The sequence below is a fragment of the Oryza glaberrima genome, chromosome 2, assembly GCF_000147395.1.
Source record: "Oryza glaberrima chromosome 2, OglaRS2, whole genome shotgun sequence".
Taxonomy (NCBI): Eukaryota; Viridiplantae; Streptophyta; class Magnoliopsida; order Poales; family Poaceae; genus Oryza; species Oryza glaberrima.
Window position 1 is genome coordinate 2693022 of NC_068327.1, and position 16188 is coordinate 2709209.

The 16188-nt window shown below is 39.6% G+C and overlaps 1 protein-coding gene across 2 annotated transcripts; it reads left to right on the forward strand.

The window, feature by feature from the left end:
- Window positions 1–10342: 10342 nt before the first annotated feature.
- LOC127763181 (uncharacterized) lies at window positions 10343–16046 on the forward strand. Of its 2 annotated transcripts, XM_052287814.1 has the most exons (6): window positions 10343–10730; window positions 10818–10936; window positions 11042–11178; window positions 14948–15424; window positions 15509–15621; window positions 15713–15859. In XM_052287814.1, the coding sequence occupies exons 1-6, from the start codon at window positions 10637–10639 to the stop codon at window positions 15772–15774; spliced, it is 1002 nt and encodes a 333-aa protein (XP_052143774.1). In that variant the 5' UTR covers window positions 10343–10636; the 3' UTR covers window positions 15775–15859. The 2 variants fall into 2 exon arrangements, with proteins under 2 accessions (XP_052143774.1, XP_052143773.1); XM_052287813.1 differs by having other exon boundaries at window positions 10345–10730; window positions 15509–16046.
- Window positions 16047–16188: the final 142 nt, after the last annotated feature.

Below are 16188 nucleotides of genomic sequence, written 5' to 3' on the forward strand. Positions count from 1 at the left end.
GAGGGTAGGTTAGTGATATTGAAGGGACAAGATTCATTTAATAATACCTTGATTTATAGACGAAAATAGATAAGGAATCCCAAATCAATATTTTGACAAATTTGAATGCTTAGAAATTAAATTCTCTGTGTTTTAAGCACAGAGAGAGTAGGAATAAATACTGTCTGATAAGAGTTGTTTCATGTCCTTACGTTACAACGGATTAAGACTCTAGAGAAATATTCCATTACAAATAAGCAGCTAGCTGGTAGTTAATCAGGTAGATATCATGAACATATTTTCAGACTTTAACATATGAATTAATATCGCTGCCGTGTCAAATCAAAACCTAAGCAAACACAGCTTCACCAACACAGCCTACCGTTAGGGAGAGATTAAAACATTCCAAGATTCCATCAGACATACGTCTACATAATCAAACAAACTGTCGGTGCCCAGCTATATATTGCGTCACCTGTTCGTCATGACAGGCAGAGCAACCCTTAGTTAATTCCATCTATATTCAGAGATTCACTTGATTTCGCAGGAAACAGTTCAATTCCGGTAGTAATTAACATGAGAGGCAGGATTTTTCATCCATTTTTTTTTAAAAAATAATAACATGAGAAATATGATATGAAAATGACAAAGATTCAGTACGTAGCAACTAAATACATCAGTAATTACATGAAAACGTGTCAATTGTCGGCATTAACTAGATTACAATCAGTTGAAGCAATGTACTACAAGTTCAACGCCGAACCTTGACGACGGATGGGAGCCTGTGAACGGATCAAAGAATCATCACTACCAGGTCAAGGTCCCAAATATCATCTTCAATTCCTCTCCCTTTTATCAGTCTAAAAGCAAAAATGATTGATTGAATTCCAAGCTAGATAGGAAGGTAAGTAGATTGTTAGAAAAATAGGGATATATATCTAGGTACATGCATCATATGTTTAGTTATTTATACATGGGGCCAAATTAAAATGCAAGTAGTGAGACTGAGAGGTGATGTGCTACTACATGAACATTAAAGCATTAACTTTTTTCATGTGGATTAGTGGATACATGCATATTCAAAGCAAGAGCTTGATTGGGTTGTTGCATAGAGATGAGAACACAAATTAGGTTGAACAATTCATGACCTTTTTTCACAATTGTTAATTTGGCTAATTAAGTATGAGTAGAAGATTGGCAGTAGCTGCATCAGGTTAAATAGTTTATTTGCATGTATATATCTGCATGCACTCGTAGTTTGACTTTGCTTGTGATGAGGAAGAGAGAAAGGTATAAAAAAAAAGAAGTTGGTCGTCTTTGCTGCCTGAAAAGGCCTAACCTTTACCTCCCCTTCTCTTTCTGAACTACTACCGGTCACCATCCGAAGAACTAACAATGCACTGTAAGCCTGTAATAAGCGTGCATGCATTCGTTGTGAGACGTGTAAAGTAATTAGAGTATGATTCGTTCTGAAAATTTGAATTCTAAACATACTTTTAATTATTTTGAGTTAATTTTTCAACATTTAAAAGTTTTATCCACCAATTATATAGTTACGCTTATAATCAGTTCTAGGTGAAATGATGGAGATAGACTGTTTCACGAATGCCACTGCAAATTTACTTGTAGTAAATGACTTCATTTGGCTTCACGCTTTTCGTTTCCTGCGTTGATTGATTTCTTCAGCCAACTGAACCCAGTTCGACACCAGATGAATATGACCTTTAGGCTTGTTGTCAGCAACGTATTAACAAGTAACAACTATAGTTGCTACTTCCTCCGTTTCACATAGTAAGACTTTCTACAATTGTCCACATTTATTTAGATGCTAATAGATTCATTAGCATCTATATGTATATAGATAATGTTAGAAAGTCATACATTGTGAAACGGAGGGAGACTGCTAGTAGCTACTAGCTAGGTACTCCCTCCGTCTCCAAAAAAACAAACCCTGGGTTTCCGTGTCCAACGTTTGACTGTCCGTCTTATATAATTTTTTTATAATTAGTATTTTTATTATTGTTAGATAATAAAACATGATTAATACTTTATACGTGACTTATCTTTTTAATTTTTTTTCATAATTTTTTAAATAAGACGGACGGTCAAACGTTGGATACGGAAACCCAGAGTTTATTTTCTTTTGGACGAAGAGAGTAAGCACCAGGATTTGAGGGTCAGATGTCAGTATGTGTTACTGCGATCTGCTATGATTTCACACTGTAGCAGATTGTATGCTACTCTTTTGGTTTGGATTAGGGTTTTTTTTCTTTTGAAAACTTGATTTGGATTAGCTAGTATGATTCTCGATTAGTTTGAGGCCCTATTTAATTTGGATTATTGAGAGAGAATCATCCTCGTGGATTATCTACCTAAGATAAATTAAACTACATATAATTTGACCAAACTATTGTAAAACTATAGATTTAAGACGTTGTATTATAAAATTATAAATTTAGGCCGAGTTTAGTTCCAAATTTTTTCTTTAAACTTTCAACTTTTTCATCACATCAAAACTTTCCTATACACATAAACTTCCAACTTTTCCGTCACATCGTTCCAATTTCAACCAAATTCCAATTTTAGTGTGAACTAAATACACCCTTAGTGACTAATTTATTATGAACCTATAAATTTAAGGTCAAGTATCACAAAACTAAAAATTCTATAGTTTAAATCCCTAGTATTACGTTATGTTGGAGCTATAAATGTTATAGTTTTATGATTAAATTATCACTAAATTTGTAGTTTTCTGATATTTTTTTTATACTCCATCTTATATATATATATATATATATATATATATATATATATATATATATATATAGTTTTGTGAGAAATTTCACGTTAAATATATAGTTATATGATATAACACCTTAAATCTGTAGTTTTGTGAAATTTACTCTAAACTAAATAGTAGATAGACTTAACAAATACTTAAAACAAGTGATATAAACAATGCAATAGAAGGATTTTTTTAGAAAACGTATATATTAGAAAGTTTCTAAAAGGAAATATCTGATAAAAAAATTGCTACAGTTGTAGATTTGTGATATTGATTTACTTTAATACTCCGGATGATCAAGCACAAGTCGGAATGTTACAGCATCGCTCACAACGTCCTCTGCCATAGATACCTACCTATGTTGAGGCAGATAATTAATTAACAAACAATTATTTCGTTGATGAAGATGAGTTATCTGGAGTATTTAATAAGTGAAATTGTGCTATTCCTTGGAATACTCTCTGTCTTTTCAAACAGGAAATTGGATCCTATACCTCCTTCGGGAAGATGTATAGATGCTCCCTCTTTAGTTCATTGGCAAAAAAGAAGTGATTATCGTTTTGTTCATTTGGCCCTTCTCTAGACTATAATGAATACTCACGAGTATCATTCATTGCATTGCCACCGATTGATTTTCATTACATTGCCAACAATCGAATCGCACAGCTTTTAAAGTTTGCATGCAGATGTTTTAGCATGGCATTGTTTCTCGTCTGTTACTATTAAACTTGGGATTGAGTTGAGTCTGAGAATGTGGCAACGAGTCTAGAGGTGGTTTGTTTTAGGTTCCTCGAAATTGTGTATGTAATGGGGGGTGTTACTTTGCTGATGATGAATACATTAACATATTCACATCCATATATGCATCAGGGGCATTTCTTTGCTGAGAATGGATACATCAACATCTTCACATCCATATATGTTGGGAATAAATGGCACCCATGCCAACTGAAAACAACACTATTTAGTTTAGATTTGTTGCAATGCCAGATATGCCAGATTAGCTCACCGAACGGACAAGCTTCTCTTGAAATGAAGAACAGACACTGTGAAATGTCCGTCAGGGGATAGCTTCCAGCGGATGGTGTCTTCCTCCTGATTGAGTTCAACTGAGTGAATTTCATCCCAGAGTTCAAAGAATTGCGCCATGGCTTCATTGGACAGTGCACCTTGCAGATCTCTGACCCATCTGTTGTTGCTTAGAGCTTGCGCCACTGTCAGCTGCGAGCGACCCACATAAGTGGATAGAACCGGCCATCGCCAAGCAATGCTTCCTCCATTTAGCCAGTTGGCTGTCCAGAATTTTGTATCTTTGCCGTTTCCAACACAGAATTCAGCAGCTGAGTTGAAAATCTTCTCCACATCTTCACCAAATTTGTATCCTGACTGAGCCCACGGCCGATTTTTCTGTTCAGGACTTTTGGCTAACCATTTCAGTCTTAATGCCTGACCAAAAGCGTCGAGACTTCGAATTCCCAATCCCCCATTCTGGACTGGCAGACAAACATTTTTCCATGCAACTAAGCAGTGCCCTCCACTTACTTCCTCTTGCCCTTTCCAAAGAAATCCTCTACAATTGCGTTCGATTTCTTTAACTGCACATTTAGGCATTTGCAGCGCTGAGAGAAAGTGAACAGGTAGTGCCATCAGAACGCTCTTTATTAGGCAAAGCCGGCCATCAGGCGACAACAACTTAGGTTTCCAACCTGCAATTTTGCCTGCCAACTTGTCTAGGACTGATTGCAGCTCTGCCTTGGTTGGCTTTCTCATAGATAACGGCGACCCTAGGTAAATAATGGGAAACTCTTCAACTTTGCATTGGAGCAGTTCAGAAACCATTTCCAATTGTTGTTGGCTGCAGTGTATCGGCGTGATGGAGCTCTTCAGGAGATTAACCTTCAGGCCTGAAGCTGCTCCAAACAAGTCAAGGTTAGCTTTAATAACTAGCACTTCTTTTCTCTGAGGTTTGATGAAAAGCATGGCATCATCGGCATAGGCTGAAATATTAGGCAAACGCTTTCTGGTGTTCAGTTCTGAAAGCATATGCCCTGCTTCTTCGCATGTAAAAGAGTTGCTCGAAGTGTGTCCATGACTAAAACAAAGAGGAGAGGTGATAAAGGGTCCCCTTGCCGGTTTGATTGTCCTTGACTCCTCTCCATCTATCTATCTATCTATCTATCTTCTATTATATACTAAAAGTCCATTAAACTTCCTACAAACGCTCTCATGCCGCCACATTGGACTCCTACAAACGCTCCTAAACCGCCACGTGGTAATCTAATAAACTGGTGGACCCACTATTTCAGATTTTCAGTTATTAGATTTAACTTATTTGGTGGACCCAATAATAAATGGAATTAGATCTATTTTTTGGTAAAAAAAAATCCACATCCCGCTTGGTCCGTGCGTACGGGAGATCAGAGATGCACGCCCTCCCTCCCCTCTATCCCTTTAATTCTCACCTATTTCCATGCTATATGATCTCTCTTATTTCCATGCTATATTAGTTCCTATTTTCATGCTATATTAGTTTGATGTAAATCACTAAATCACCGTCCAATACACATACGTTTGTGTCCTATACACAAACGTACATACGTACTCCCTAGCTCCCTCCTGTTCCACACCCGGTGTCCGCCCTTTTTATATTGATTATGTAAAAAACAGAAAACCTAAAAAAAATTATAACATATAAATCAAGTTGCTAATTTAAATTAGAGATAATCCAATAAATGCCATTGACAAGTGTCCAAATCCAAGAAATACCATCGATAAGTGTGAGTTCCAAGAAATACCATCGTACAAATGATTTTATCTAAAAATAACATCGCCATTAGGGTTCCGTCCATCCCGCGCCGTTAAATACACTGTTCATAACCCAACGAGACAATAAACTCTAAAAACTATAAGATCCATTTTTAAAGGTTCGGGCTTCTAGAAAGTAAAAAAACCAATAATAATTATGATTGATTTTAAAATCTCAATGACAATAAAGAAGAGCGGCAACGGGCGAGCCGTGGATGAGTATAGTGACAAAGTCCTGGGCGTTTTGGCAGAACTTCTAGAAAGTAAAAATGGAGAAGATGCAGTGGACGGCCGCAGAGGAGTATAATAGTAGTGTTTAACGAGGCTTCTAGAAATTATAAAAATAAAATCCAACAAGACAATAAACTTTAAAAACTATAAGATCCAACTTTTAAAGGTTGCAAGGAGAATGAATAGAAACAGTGGTAGATCGAGCAAGCAAATAAAGAAGGATATGACAGAAGTAAGGGATAGCAACTGGTGTGACTTTTAAAAACAATAAAATTAAAAACATGAGGGTGATAAGGTTTGGTTTTACAATGTCTTAAGACAACAAGATAACCATTTAATAAATTTTAAGTAAATCATATTAAAAAATATATAATTTTATATGGATGCTAGCCGCGCAATTGCGCGGGCCACCCAACTAGTTTATTGTAATGTTTGTGTGTGCTGTCAAGAAAAGTGCAGCAAGCCAAGATCTCCAACGCGGGCGAAATCCTCTATACTTCAACATATCCAGCATTGAGTATCTTTTTGCTCATTGGCATCTGTACTCTATATTGAACACTCCAAATCTGATCTGTGTCTTAGGTTTCCCTCCGGCAGTAGAGTACTGCAGCAATTTATAAGCAACCTCAGCTTGATCCCTGTGGGTTTATGTTTGGATTGATTACATCCAGTGATGTGTGATGATGTCTATCGATCGAAGAAGTCACTTATTTGAGATGGGAAGCAATGCAACAGGAAGAAAACCTGGGGAGGTTGCATTGTTGGGAACTCTTGTCTGAAGTTTTGGTATCTGAGATATGTATGTATGTAGAGATTCTTATGGTATTTTGACAGCTCTGATTATGTATGTCTTGGCAGGTGTGGTTTGGAGGACTCCATCCTTTGGAAGTTCTCAAGCAATGGACAGTTTTCTGTAGCCTCGGTTTATGAGTTTTCTCCACCCCGTAACGCCAAAAATATTTTCGGTAATTGGCTTAGAGGGGTATCTAGGTCCATTAAGAAGATGATTCTAATTGGAGCTAGCGCTGTATGTTGGTCAATTTGGCGTTGTCGCAATGATAAAGTTTTTAATGGTAAACAATTATCTAACCCTATGCAGGTTATCTTCATGTCTTCCTACTGGCTCCACTTCTGGTCTACAATGCTACCACAGGAGGAGCATGATACTATGCGCAATGGTGCTACACTCTTGGAATCGGTAGCCAAGGTCTCTTATTCCACTATGGGTGGCGTAGTTCCATAAGAATTGCTAGCTAAAATATTTTGGGGCATTTGCAAATTTGCCACCGGTTTTTTCAATATTGCAAGGATGCCACTCGAATGACAGTTCTAGTGGCATTTTTGCAATTTTCTAGTGGCAGTCTTGCAATAACGATTCAAAGTAGTGGTAAATTTGCAATTGCCCCAAATATTTTATGTGGTTTAACGCTAGTCAATAATAAAGGGGAGTTGGGGATTTGTCCCATCACCTTATTTCTCATTCTGATTTACTTTTATCTTACCTTTTTATTACTATTAAACTTATTGTTGTGTGTCTTATGACAGAAGCCGGAGATGTAATCCATTTCCATTATCTAAAAAAAATGAGTTTGATGGTTAAGGGTCGCTGCCTCACGGCCGACAACCTTGCTAAGCGCGGCTGGCCGCATGACCTTGGTTGCCCTCTGTGCTCATATGAGCAAGAAGACTGTGATCATCTCTTCCCAAAGTGCTCTTTTACCAATAGGGTTTGGTCCTTGCCGAGGGATTGGCTCAATGTGAATTTTATCCCCCCCCCCCCCCCCCCCCCCCCCCCCAAGGACGACAAGGCCTTCCCCGCCGGAGTGGTGGCAACTGGCGAGACGCTGTTTTCAGACATGCTACATGAGTGCTTTTGACACCTTATTTATGTTGGTGAGTTGGCTAATTTGGATGGAACGCAATGCCAGAGTTTTTGACCAAAGGAGCAAGATGGCCGAGCACCTTGTGGCAGATATCAAAGAGGAAGTTGCAGTTTGGAGAGCTGCGGGGTGCGTTTCAGTGTTGTGATGAGTAGCCCTAGCAATCCCGGTCTTCTCTCTCTCTCTCTTTTTACTTCCATCCCGATTTCTGCTCTCCGGGGGTGTTGGCCCCCGGCTCAATAGTTTAATGTCGTGTAAAAATCTGTAACTTTCCCCCTTTCAATCTTAATGAAATTTGGTCGGCCCCTTTGCCGACTCGGCAAAAAGATGTGGTGCGGCAATTTCCTGGTTCATCTGCATTTTTTTAATCATGGATGGAGTTCTCTGCACATACATACATATAGGCCTCATCATTATTGTTGGGTTTAGTCCCACATCAGTAATTGATGATGGGGGAGCACGACTTAAAAAGGTGGCGGCGATCCTCACCCATCAGACTAGTCTTTTGGGTTGTGTAGGCTCAGGACCTAAAGTTGTGGCTCTGGTTGGGCTTGTGGTGGAGCAGGCCCAATGTGACCTGGGGTGGCCCACGGTAGATGGCCCGGCTGCGCACTCTAACAATTATTAGTCCACACAAAAGATCTATAATTATGGCAGAAACAACTTAACAACTTTATCAGGCCTCAGAAGCAGAGTTTCTATTTTAACGAAAAATGCCCGTGCGTTGCAACGGGTAAAAAAATTCTAATAATAATATACGTTTTTCATGTATAATCATGTCAATGACAATGTTTCTATTTTAACGAGCGGCTTGTTTTTTTATAAACATTGTTTTTTTTCTTGCGCGATTTTCTCAAACCATTTTTCAGAAAAGGCGCATTTCTTTCTAATAGTTTTTTCCTACCATGTTTTTTTTTGCTTTTTTACTTACGAAGAAAACCATATTTTTCTCCCTTTTTTTGCTTTTCTTTTCTCGTGTGTTTTTTCTTGTTTTCTTGCACGTTTTTTTGCTTGTTTTTTTTCGAAGGTTCTTTTTTGCTTTTTTCCAATACAGGAGAATATATGACAAAATAAAGCCACATAGTAGATGGCAAAAAATCGATGGATCCTATCCGACTCAAGCGTCCATCAATTTAGCTTTTTTCTGACAGTTTTTTCAGAACGATTTTTTTTAATAGACGGTGTTTTTTTCTTGCACGGTTTTTTAAAACAATTTTTTAGAAATGGCGTGTTTTTTCGACAGTTTTTTCCTTGCATGTTTTTAAAAATATTTTACCGACAATGGAAATAATTTTTCTCGCGCGTCTTTTTATTTTTTTTATTGATGATGGAGAACCTTTTTAGCATGTTTTTGCGCTTTTTTTCTGACTTTTGCCTCACACGTTATTTTAACCGTTTTTATTTTCTCATGCATTTTCACTTTTTAAATAGTTAGATTAGAGATAGAGAAGAGATATATACTGGTTAGAAATCAGATTTTATTTCGCCCTTTCCATTTTTTCTCTCTTGCATTTTTTATTTTATACGAACCAGCTTTTTATTTTTTACGAACCATTTTTTCACCATTTTCTTAGGAAATCGAATGAACTTTTTTAGATGTTTTTTTGCCTTTATAGGAATCAGACTTTTTTTCCGTTTTTAAAGGATTCGGATCTAGTTTTTTTTTTGTCACCACTTTTTTTTTTGCCTTTTATATGAATCCGATTTTTTTCTGTCGGATCTACAGTTTTTTTCGCCACTCAGGGAAAAAAACTTTTGTTATTGTTGTTTTTCTTTATTTTCTTTTTTTGCAGCTTTTCTTTTTTCCTTTTATGCACCTATCTGTCTTTGTTCTCTTTCTCTTTTATTATTTTTTTAGCAAAAACAACCTCAAGTAGCTTGTTGCAAGATTATAGGGACTCAAATATAAATATAAAAAATACAGGGACTCAAATATAAAAGTACAGATCTAAAAATTAAAATCATATAAAAATGGAATGCTCTCTACATGTAGATTCCGTTTTTGCAAACAGATCTTCAATCCGGTACATTAATTTTTTTCACCAATCTGAGTCAGACTTTTTTTTGGCTTTTCTTTTTCTTTTTATGCACCTTTCTGCCTTTGTTCTCTTTCTCTTTTATTTTTTTTTAACAAAAACGACCTCAAGTAGCTTGTTGCAAGATTATAGGGACTCAAATGCAAATATAAAAATTACAGAGACTCAAATATAAAAATACAAATCCAAAAATTAAAATCATATAAAAATGGAATGCTCTTGACATGTAGATTCCGTTTTTACAAACAGATCTTCAATCCGGTAGATCAATTTTTTTCACCAATCTGAGTCAGACTTTTTTTTTGGGTTGATATAGGAGTCGGACTTATTTTTTTTTATCGGACAAACATGGTTTTTTCGCCTTTTTTCTGTGGATCGGACTCTGTCCCCTTTTTTTTGGTTTTTTTCTCTTTTTTTTCTGGATCGGACTCCGTCCGCTTTTTTTTGGTTTTTTTCGCCCCTTTTTCTGGATCGGACTTCTTTTTCCGTCCGGTTTTTTTATTGGATAAACCTGGTTTCTGTCCGGTTTTTTTTCACCCGGTTTTTTTACGGACGAGGGAAGCACCTCTTATTTTTTTTAATTTTTATAAGTAGTATAGATTTTCCGCGAAACAACAATAAATAAACAGAACAAGGGAGGGGGAAAAAAAAGAGAAGGGAAGGAAACCCTCGCCACCACGCGTCTCCGCCTCCGGCGGCGGCGGCGCCGCCCGCCGCTGTACCAAGATCCCGCAGCCACTGCGCCGCCGGCCGCCGCGCTCGTCGCCCACGCACTAGTCCCTCCCGGAGTCGTAGGCTGCGGGCGACTTCCCCCGCCCCGCCGCCCGGCCGCTCTCTCCGGGTGGGGTGGTGGGTGGCAAGGGGCTGCGCCGCCATCCCATCACCAACCAAGCAAGCCGGGCGGGGAACGGGGAGCAACCATGTCGCTCCTACGACGGGTGGGGAGGAGGTTCCTCGCCGGCGACATCCTGTCGTCGGAGGCTTCGCCGCATGCCGTCGGCCGCCTCTTCACCGGTATCGTATCTCATCTTGCCGCCCCATCTGAGGCTTCTCCACTACCACCACCGCAGGCATTAATTGGCATCTTGTCGGCCTCATCAGAGCCTCCGCTACCGTCACCGCTGGAGGGTGTCAGGAGCCCCTCACCGCTGCCACTGCCTCGGGCTATCAAGCAACCATTCATTGGCAACTTCTCGCCATTCAAGAGTTACCCATTGCAGGTCATAGGGTCACTCCTCTTCACTCAACATGATCTTCGCTCTCAACATGATATATCGTATCTTATGAACATCGCACTTGTAACGTACTATTTGTTTTTGTCGCAGGCCCATCATCAGTCACTTAGCCGCAACGCCATCGGACCTAGCTACAGGTGGCCATGGACGCAGCTTACATCTGCAGTAGCACTGCCGAAACTCCTTGGCACTAGGTGGGCATCAACAAATACCTCCTCAACTACTGGGTAAGTAACATTGAGCTCACACTCTGCACAATTGACATACCGACACGGTGTTTAATTCACAAATGAGAAGCACACAAACACAAAAATTTCCCCCAGCGCTGCACACCGGCACTAATGGGACCTTTTATTCCCCACACTTTCTAAACAACTAATCCTTGCATGCAAAACTCACGGCCACTAGCACATATCTGCATGCAAGTCTCGAATAACACATGTGCAAGCTAGTTGATACACTCTTCACGTCACGACTCACTTCACTTGACTTGGCCGCTCCTCCAAGCAAATACTCACCCGCTGCTGCATGTAGTCACTTACATACAACTCATGGCTTTCACCGATCACACTAACTCGCACATGTTCTCGCTGATTTGCTCCCTCACACACACGCATACGAACTTACTATAACTCAAACTAAAAGATCGCTTAAACAACAAGATTAGCAATGCACCTAACATGTAGAATTGCCAGTTAGCAGCAGGAGATTAGATAGAAAACATGTAAAAACACATTTTGAAATGAATTAAATTATAGCTGTGCTCAATACAAAATGTAGAAACTGAAAGACTGAGGTGTCAATTACAAGTTGCCAGCTTCCACATGGAAGAACCCGGATGTTGAAATCACTACAACGCTAATGCTGATGCAAAGAATCTTCCCTGTTAAAACTATGATGAATATAAAGAGCTATATCCCTGATAAATGGAAATGCAATAGTGTCACCTAGATTCACTATACAGTCTATAGATGAACTCTAAGAAGGTGAATATATTTATGGTTATGACCGAAAAGAACAAGCTTGATAGTTGGACGCAAAATTTTACACTCGAAGAGAGGAAAAAAGAGAAATTAAACCCTAATTCAGTTTCTGGCCGCTAGCAAACCGGATTCCACACGGCTGGATGTCAGCATTCTTACACTGATCACCATGAAGCTGAATGACCTACAACCATTTAATTATGTTATCAACATATCCGTGAAGCAGAAATTGAGAACTAGATAAGCATTGCCAAGTGCATCATACCTGGCCAAGCTCTGGATCTTGGAGTACAGTACCATTGCAGCAGAATTCCTTTTTCAGATCATTGAGGATCTTGTTGTAACTGAACTCCTAGCCCTGAACAGTAGTTATATTTGTGCCGTTGCACTGCTGGATGCACACATGCACATAATCATTTGCTCCAGGGCCAGCGCTGGAGTTTTCATCATTTCCCTCAGCAAAAGAATCTATCAAAATCGTAAAATATAATCAGAAAACAAATAGGAATTTCAGTACAGCTCATTGCATATGCAATGTAAGCTGGTTGTTTACAATAAAGCTGAATCTCTTAGCCATGAACAGTAATTTACACTTCGATAACATAATTCAGCAATCCAATAATGACAGGTTACAAATTTAAAACAAGAAATGATCAACTACACAAACTATGGTTTGCTTAGAAGGTAGCATGCATAACCACTGCAGAGACAACTAACTGGCCATGAACAGGCCTTTGTATTTTACGGATGCGACAATTGGCCATGAATTGGATATGGACAGAAAAGCAAACACTCACCTGCTGCATGCAGTCACTTACACACAACTCATGGCTTTCACCGATCACACTAACTCACACATGCACTTACTGATTTGCTCCCTAGCACACACACACACGACTTACTATAACTCAAACTAAAAGATCCCTTAGCATGTGTTTGGTTTGGGGATGAGGAGGGATGGGTTATCCATTCCTCTTTTTTTTGGATGGGATGATTCTAGTTTTTGTTTGGTTGGAGGGATAGAATGAACCCTGTTTTTTGTTTGGTTAAGGGATACGATGGATTGGAATGGTTCTATTCCTTGTTTGGATGGTGAGCGTACCTCCTCACAATGCATACATAACAAAATAAATATTTAGATGTGAAGACTGCACTATTTTAGAAATAAAATAACATTCATATTACTATATTTTAAAAAATACAATTCAATCACAAATAATTAGCATATATTAATCCATGTGTGGGAAGTTCTATGCACACATGAACTGTAATACAGTACCACGAAGAAATTGCCAAGAGAAAAACATACTGTAGTACACGTGAACTATATCTTTGATAGTGAGGGACAATCATTTCATACAAAAAGAATACTCACAAGAAACAAAAACTCATCCTAAACTAGGAAGGGATGACGACCGGCCGAGCATGAAGGGACGATGAGCAGCACTGATTCTTCCTCCTCCCACCAGCATTGGTTCCTCGTTCCTCCACTGATTCTTTCTCCTCCCACCAGCACTGGTTCCTCGTTCCTCCTCCTGCCGTCAAGCAGGGATGACGAGCAACGCTGGCTCTTCCTTCTACCGCTACCGTGCAGGGAAGGATGACGAAAAGAAGGGATGGGCAAGAGGATGCGATGGTGGAGCTGTGGAGGATGTGGGAAGGAGGAGGGCGCAAGCGCAAGCGGTCGTCGTCGGCTTGCGGGCTGTCAGGGTTACGGATAAAGCATACCTCCTATCATACGATTTACGAAATATACCAGTTTGGCATACCTCATGTCCTACGATATGTTTTCATATGCGGTAAGGAAATATATGAGATAACATGGAAAATATTCTCACAGGCTGGAGATTATCAGAGTCCTACTCGGAGAGGATAGGGGCTATTCTATATCGTTCAGGGTTTGTTGTCTCCGAGTCCTACTTGGAGACTTAAGGCAACTCATGGTATAAAAGGCGTACCCCTGGAGGGGTTCAGTATCATCGAATCATAGCGCTAACACACCCACCATAGTCTACGAAGCCGAAAGACTCGAGCCGAAGCCACCGGGAGGTCTCATCGAGTAATCTCGATAAGGATCTTGTCGGCATCAACGAGTTCATCTGTTCTATTTGTATTTTGTGGTCTTCCATATCAATCCCATATAAACTGGATTAGGGCTATTACCTTATGAGGGGCCTAAACCAGTATAATCCTTATCTTTTGCCTGTTTTGATGTACCGTTTTCTTTCCTCACTATCTAGGTGAGATAGCTGATACGCCCAACATCGGCCTAAAAGATGTCGCCGGGGATCGGTTGAAGCTGCACCCTTGCTCTGCCTCGGTCTAACCGCGTTTCGGAAAATGTTAAATTGAGATTCAAGAGATTGTTTATTGCATTCAATTCACATGCATACAAGTCTTGGAAGGGTCTCCCATCCCAGTGTGTGAAAGCTCTCGGGAGAAGGGAATCAACAACACAACTGGAGCTGCCCTTCGTGTCGATTCTCGTATCAACTTACCCCAGTACCCTATTTATCCGGTCTACGGGTATCCGCGTCGACGCGTGCAGATCTGTCGCCTCCTGTTGCTCTTCTGCTCGTTGGGGGAAAAGGGGAAGAGTGAGAGGATGCAGGTGAGTCACCGCGGAAAGGTTAGGCTAATGAGGTGTGCGGGTCATGTGATGAGGCGTTGGCGAAGTGGGTGGGCGCGATCCGGCTGTTTTTTGCAGATCAGCTCTCCGCGAATATTGGTGGAATATTCTCTTTTGGAGCCAACCCATCCCACCTAATCCCACAACCAAATGCATGTAAAAATGGGTTCGATCCAACCCAACCCAGGAAATCCCTCTAACCAAACACATGCTTAAACAAGAAGATTGTTTATTGCATTCAATTCACATGCATACAAGATTATTGGATGTGGACTAATCTTAACTCATCTTAGATTGTTGAGATGTGCTTTGCCAAGACTACTGTTTTACAATAATATTTAGTATTTTTTTAAAACTTTGTTTCATATTGTGGTTTTCTTATAGGTTTGGTCCATGTTTTACTAGTGCGGGAGAGTTGATTGATGCCTTTACCTATGCAAGAGCCAACCCTCTTATGAGAAAGGTTAAGATCATGGGTAGAGAAGATAAAATCTTATGGATTCCAAATGACAATCTCAGGAGACTCGTGAGATCATTAAACAAGACCTATGCATTACATCATGCAAAGAAGAAGTGTCTGTCCTCGTTAACTTCTTCAAATATCTTAGTGGGTGAGGATGGAAGTGCAGTAATTCAGGGTGTTATAGAGATTCCTTACAGTGAGGAAGAAGCTTGTTGTCGATACAATGAAACTGCTTCCATTCTGAAAGAGCTGATTACAGAATCTGTGGGGTCTGAAGCTATTGGTGTGGATTGCATTGGTGATTTTCGTCGTCTACTCCGCCAGATGGAGAGTATGACGTCGGTTTATCAGGAGTACATCATCAGCAACCACGCTTCACTTATACCTGATGCTAACAGGTATTCTACTGCATAATTTGTATTTATTTTGTATGATTTAATTGTTTTTTATTACTGATATGGTTGGTATAATGTTTAATATAGGACGGCGGTATTTCTATTATTTTACAATCACATCATGGGTAAGCTCGCCCAGGAGCAACCAAGACTGAAGAATCAGATTATTAGCAAGTTGCCGTATGATGGGATTTGGCTAGGTATTGTTACTTCAAACCGCTTTCTCAGAAGATGGTTGAATAGCCATAGGGAATACGTGAGTACCGGGGATGATGACATGATCTTTAACAGGAATGTCCGCTCTCATTTTTACGTACATCTCTGGATCTTTGCTTATAGTCAGTTGGAGGTAGAGGAATGCTTATACGGTGAGTTTCCAGAGCTTCTGTTGGAGATTGAGATCCAGCTATGGGAAGCGAATGAGATCGATGGGCTAGGATTCGAGGATAAATTTTAGTGGCCTTGAGATATGACAATACATTGTAATATGATGGGTGAATTGTCTGCATGACGTTTAATCTGAGATCATGGATCTCTTGTTAGGTCTCTTGCTGGCAACGCTGAAATACAATAATTTTGTATTAATTATTTTCTCATATTGTTATGGATATTACTATTTGGAAAACATGGTCACATTGGAGGGTCATTGCTTAGATCTTTTATTATGTGGCTTTCGTATCGGGGAAAATTAAGGGGCGCATGTCGGATTTTGCTACAGTCCCACAGTGCCGGCCGGGCTGTTTTTTTTTTTTCGAAAAAACCCTCCG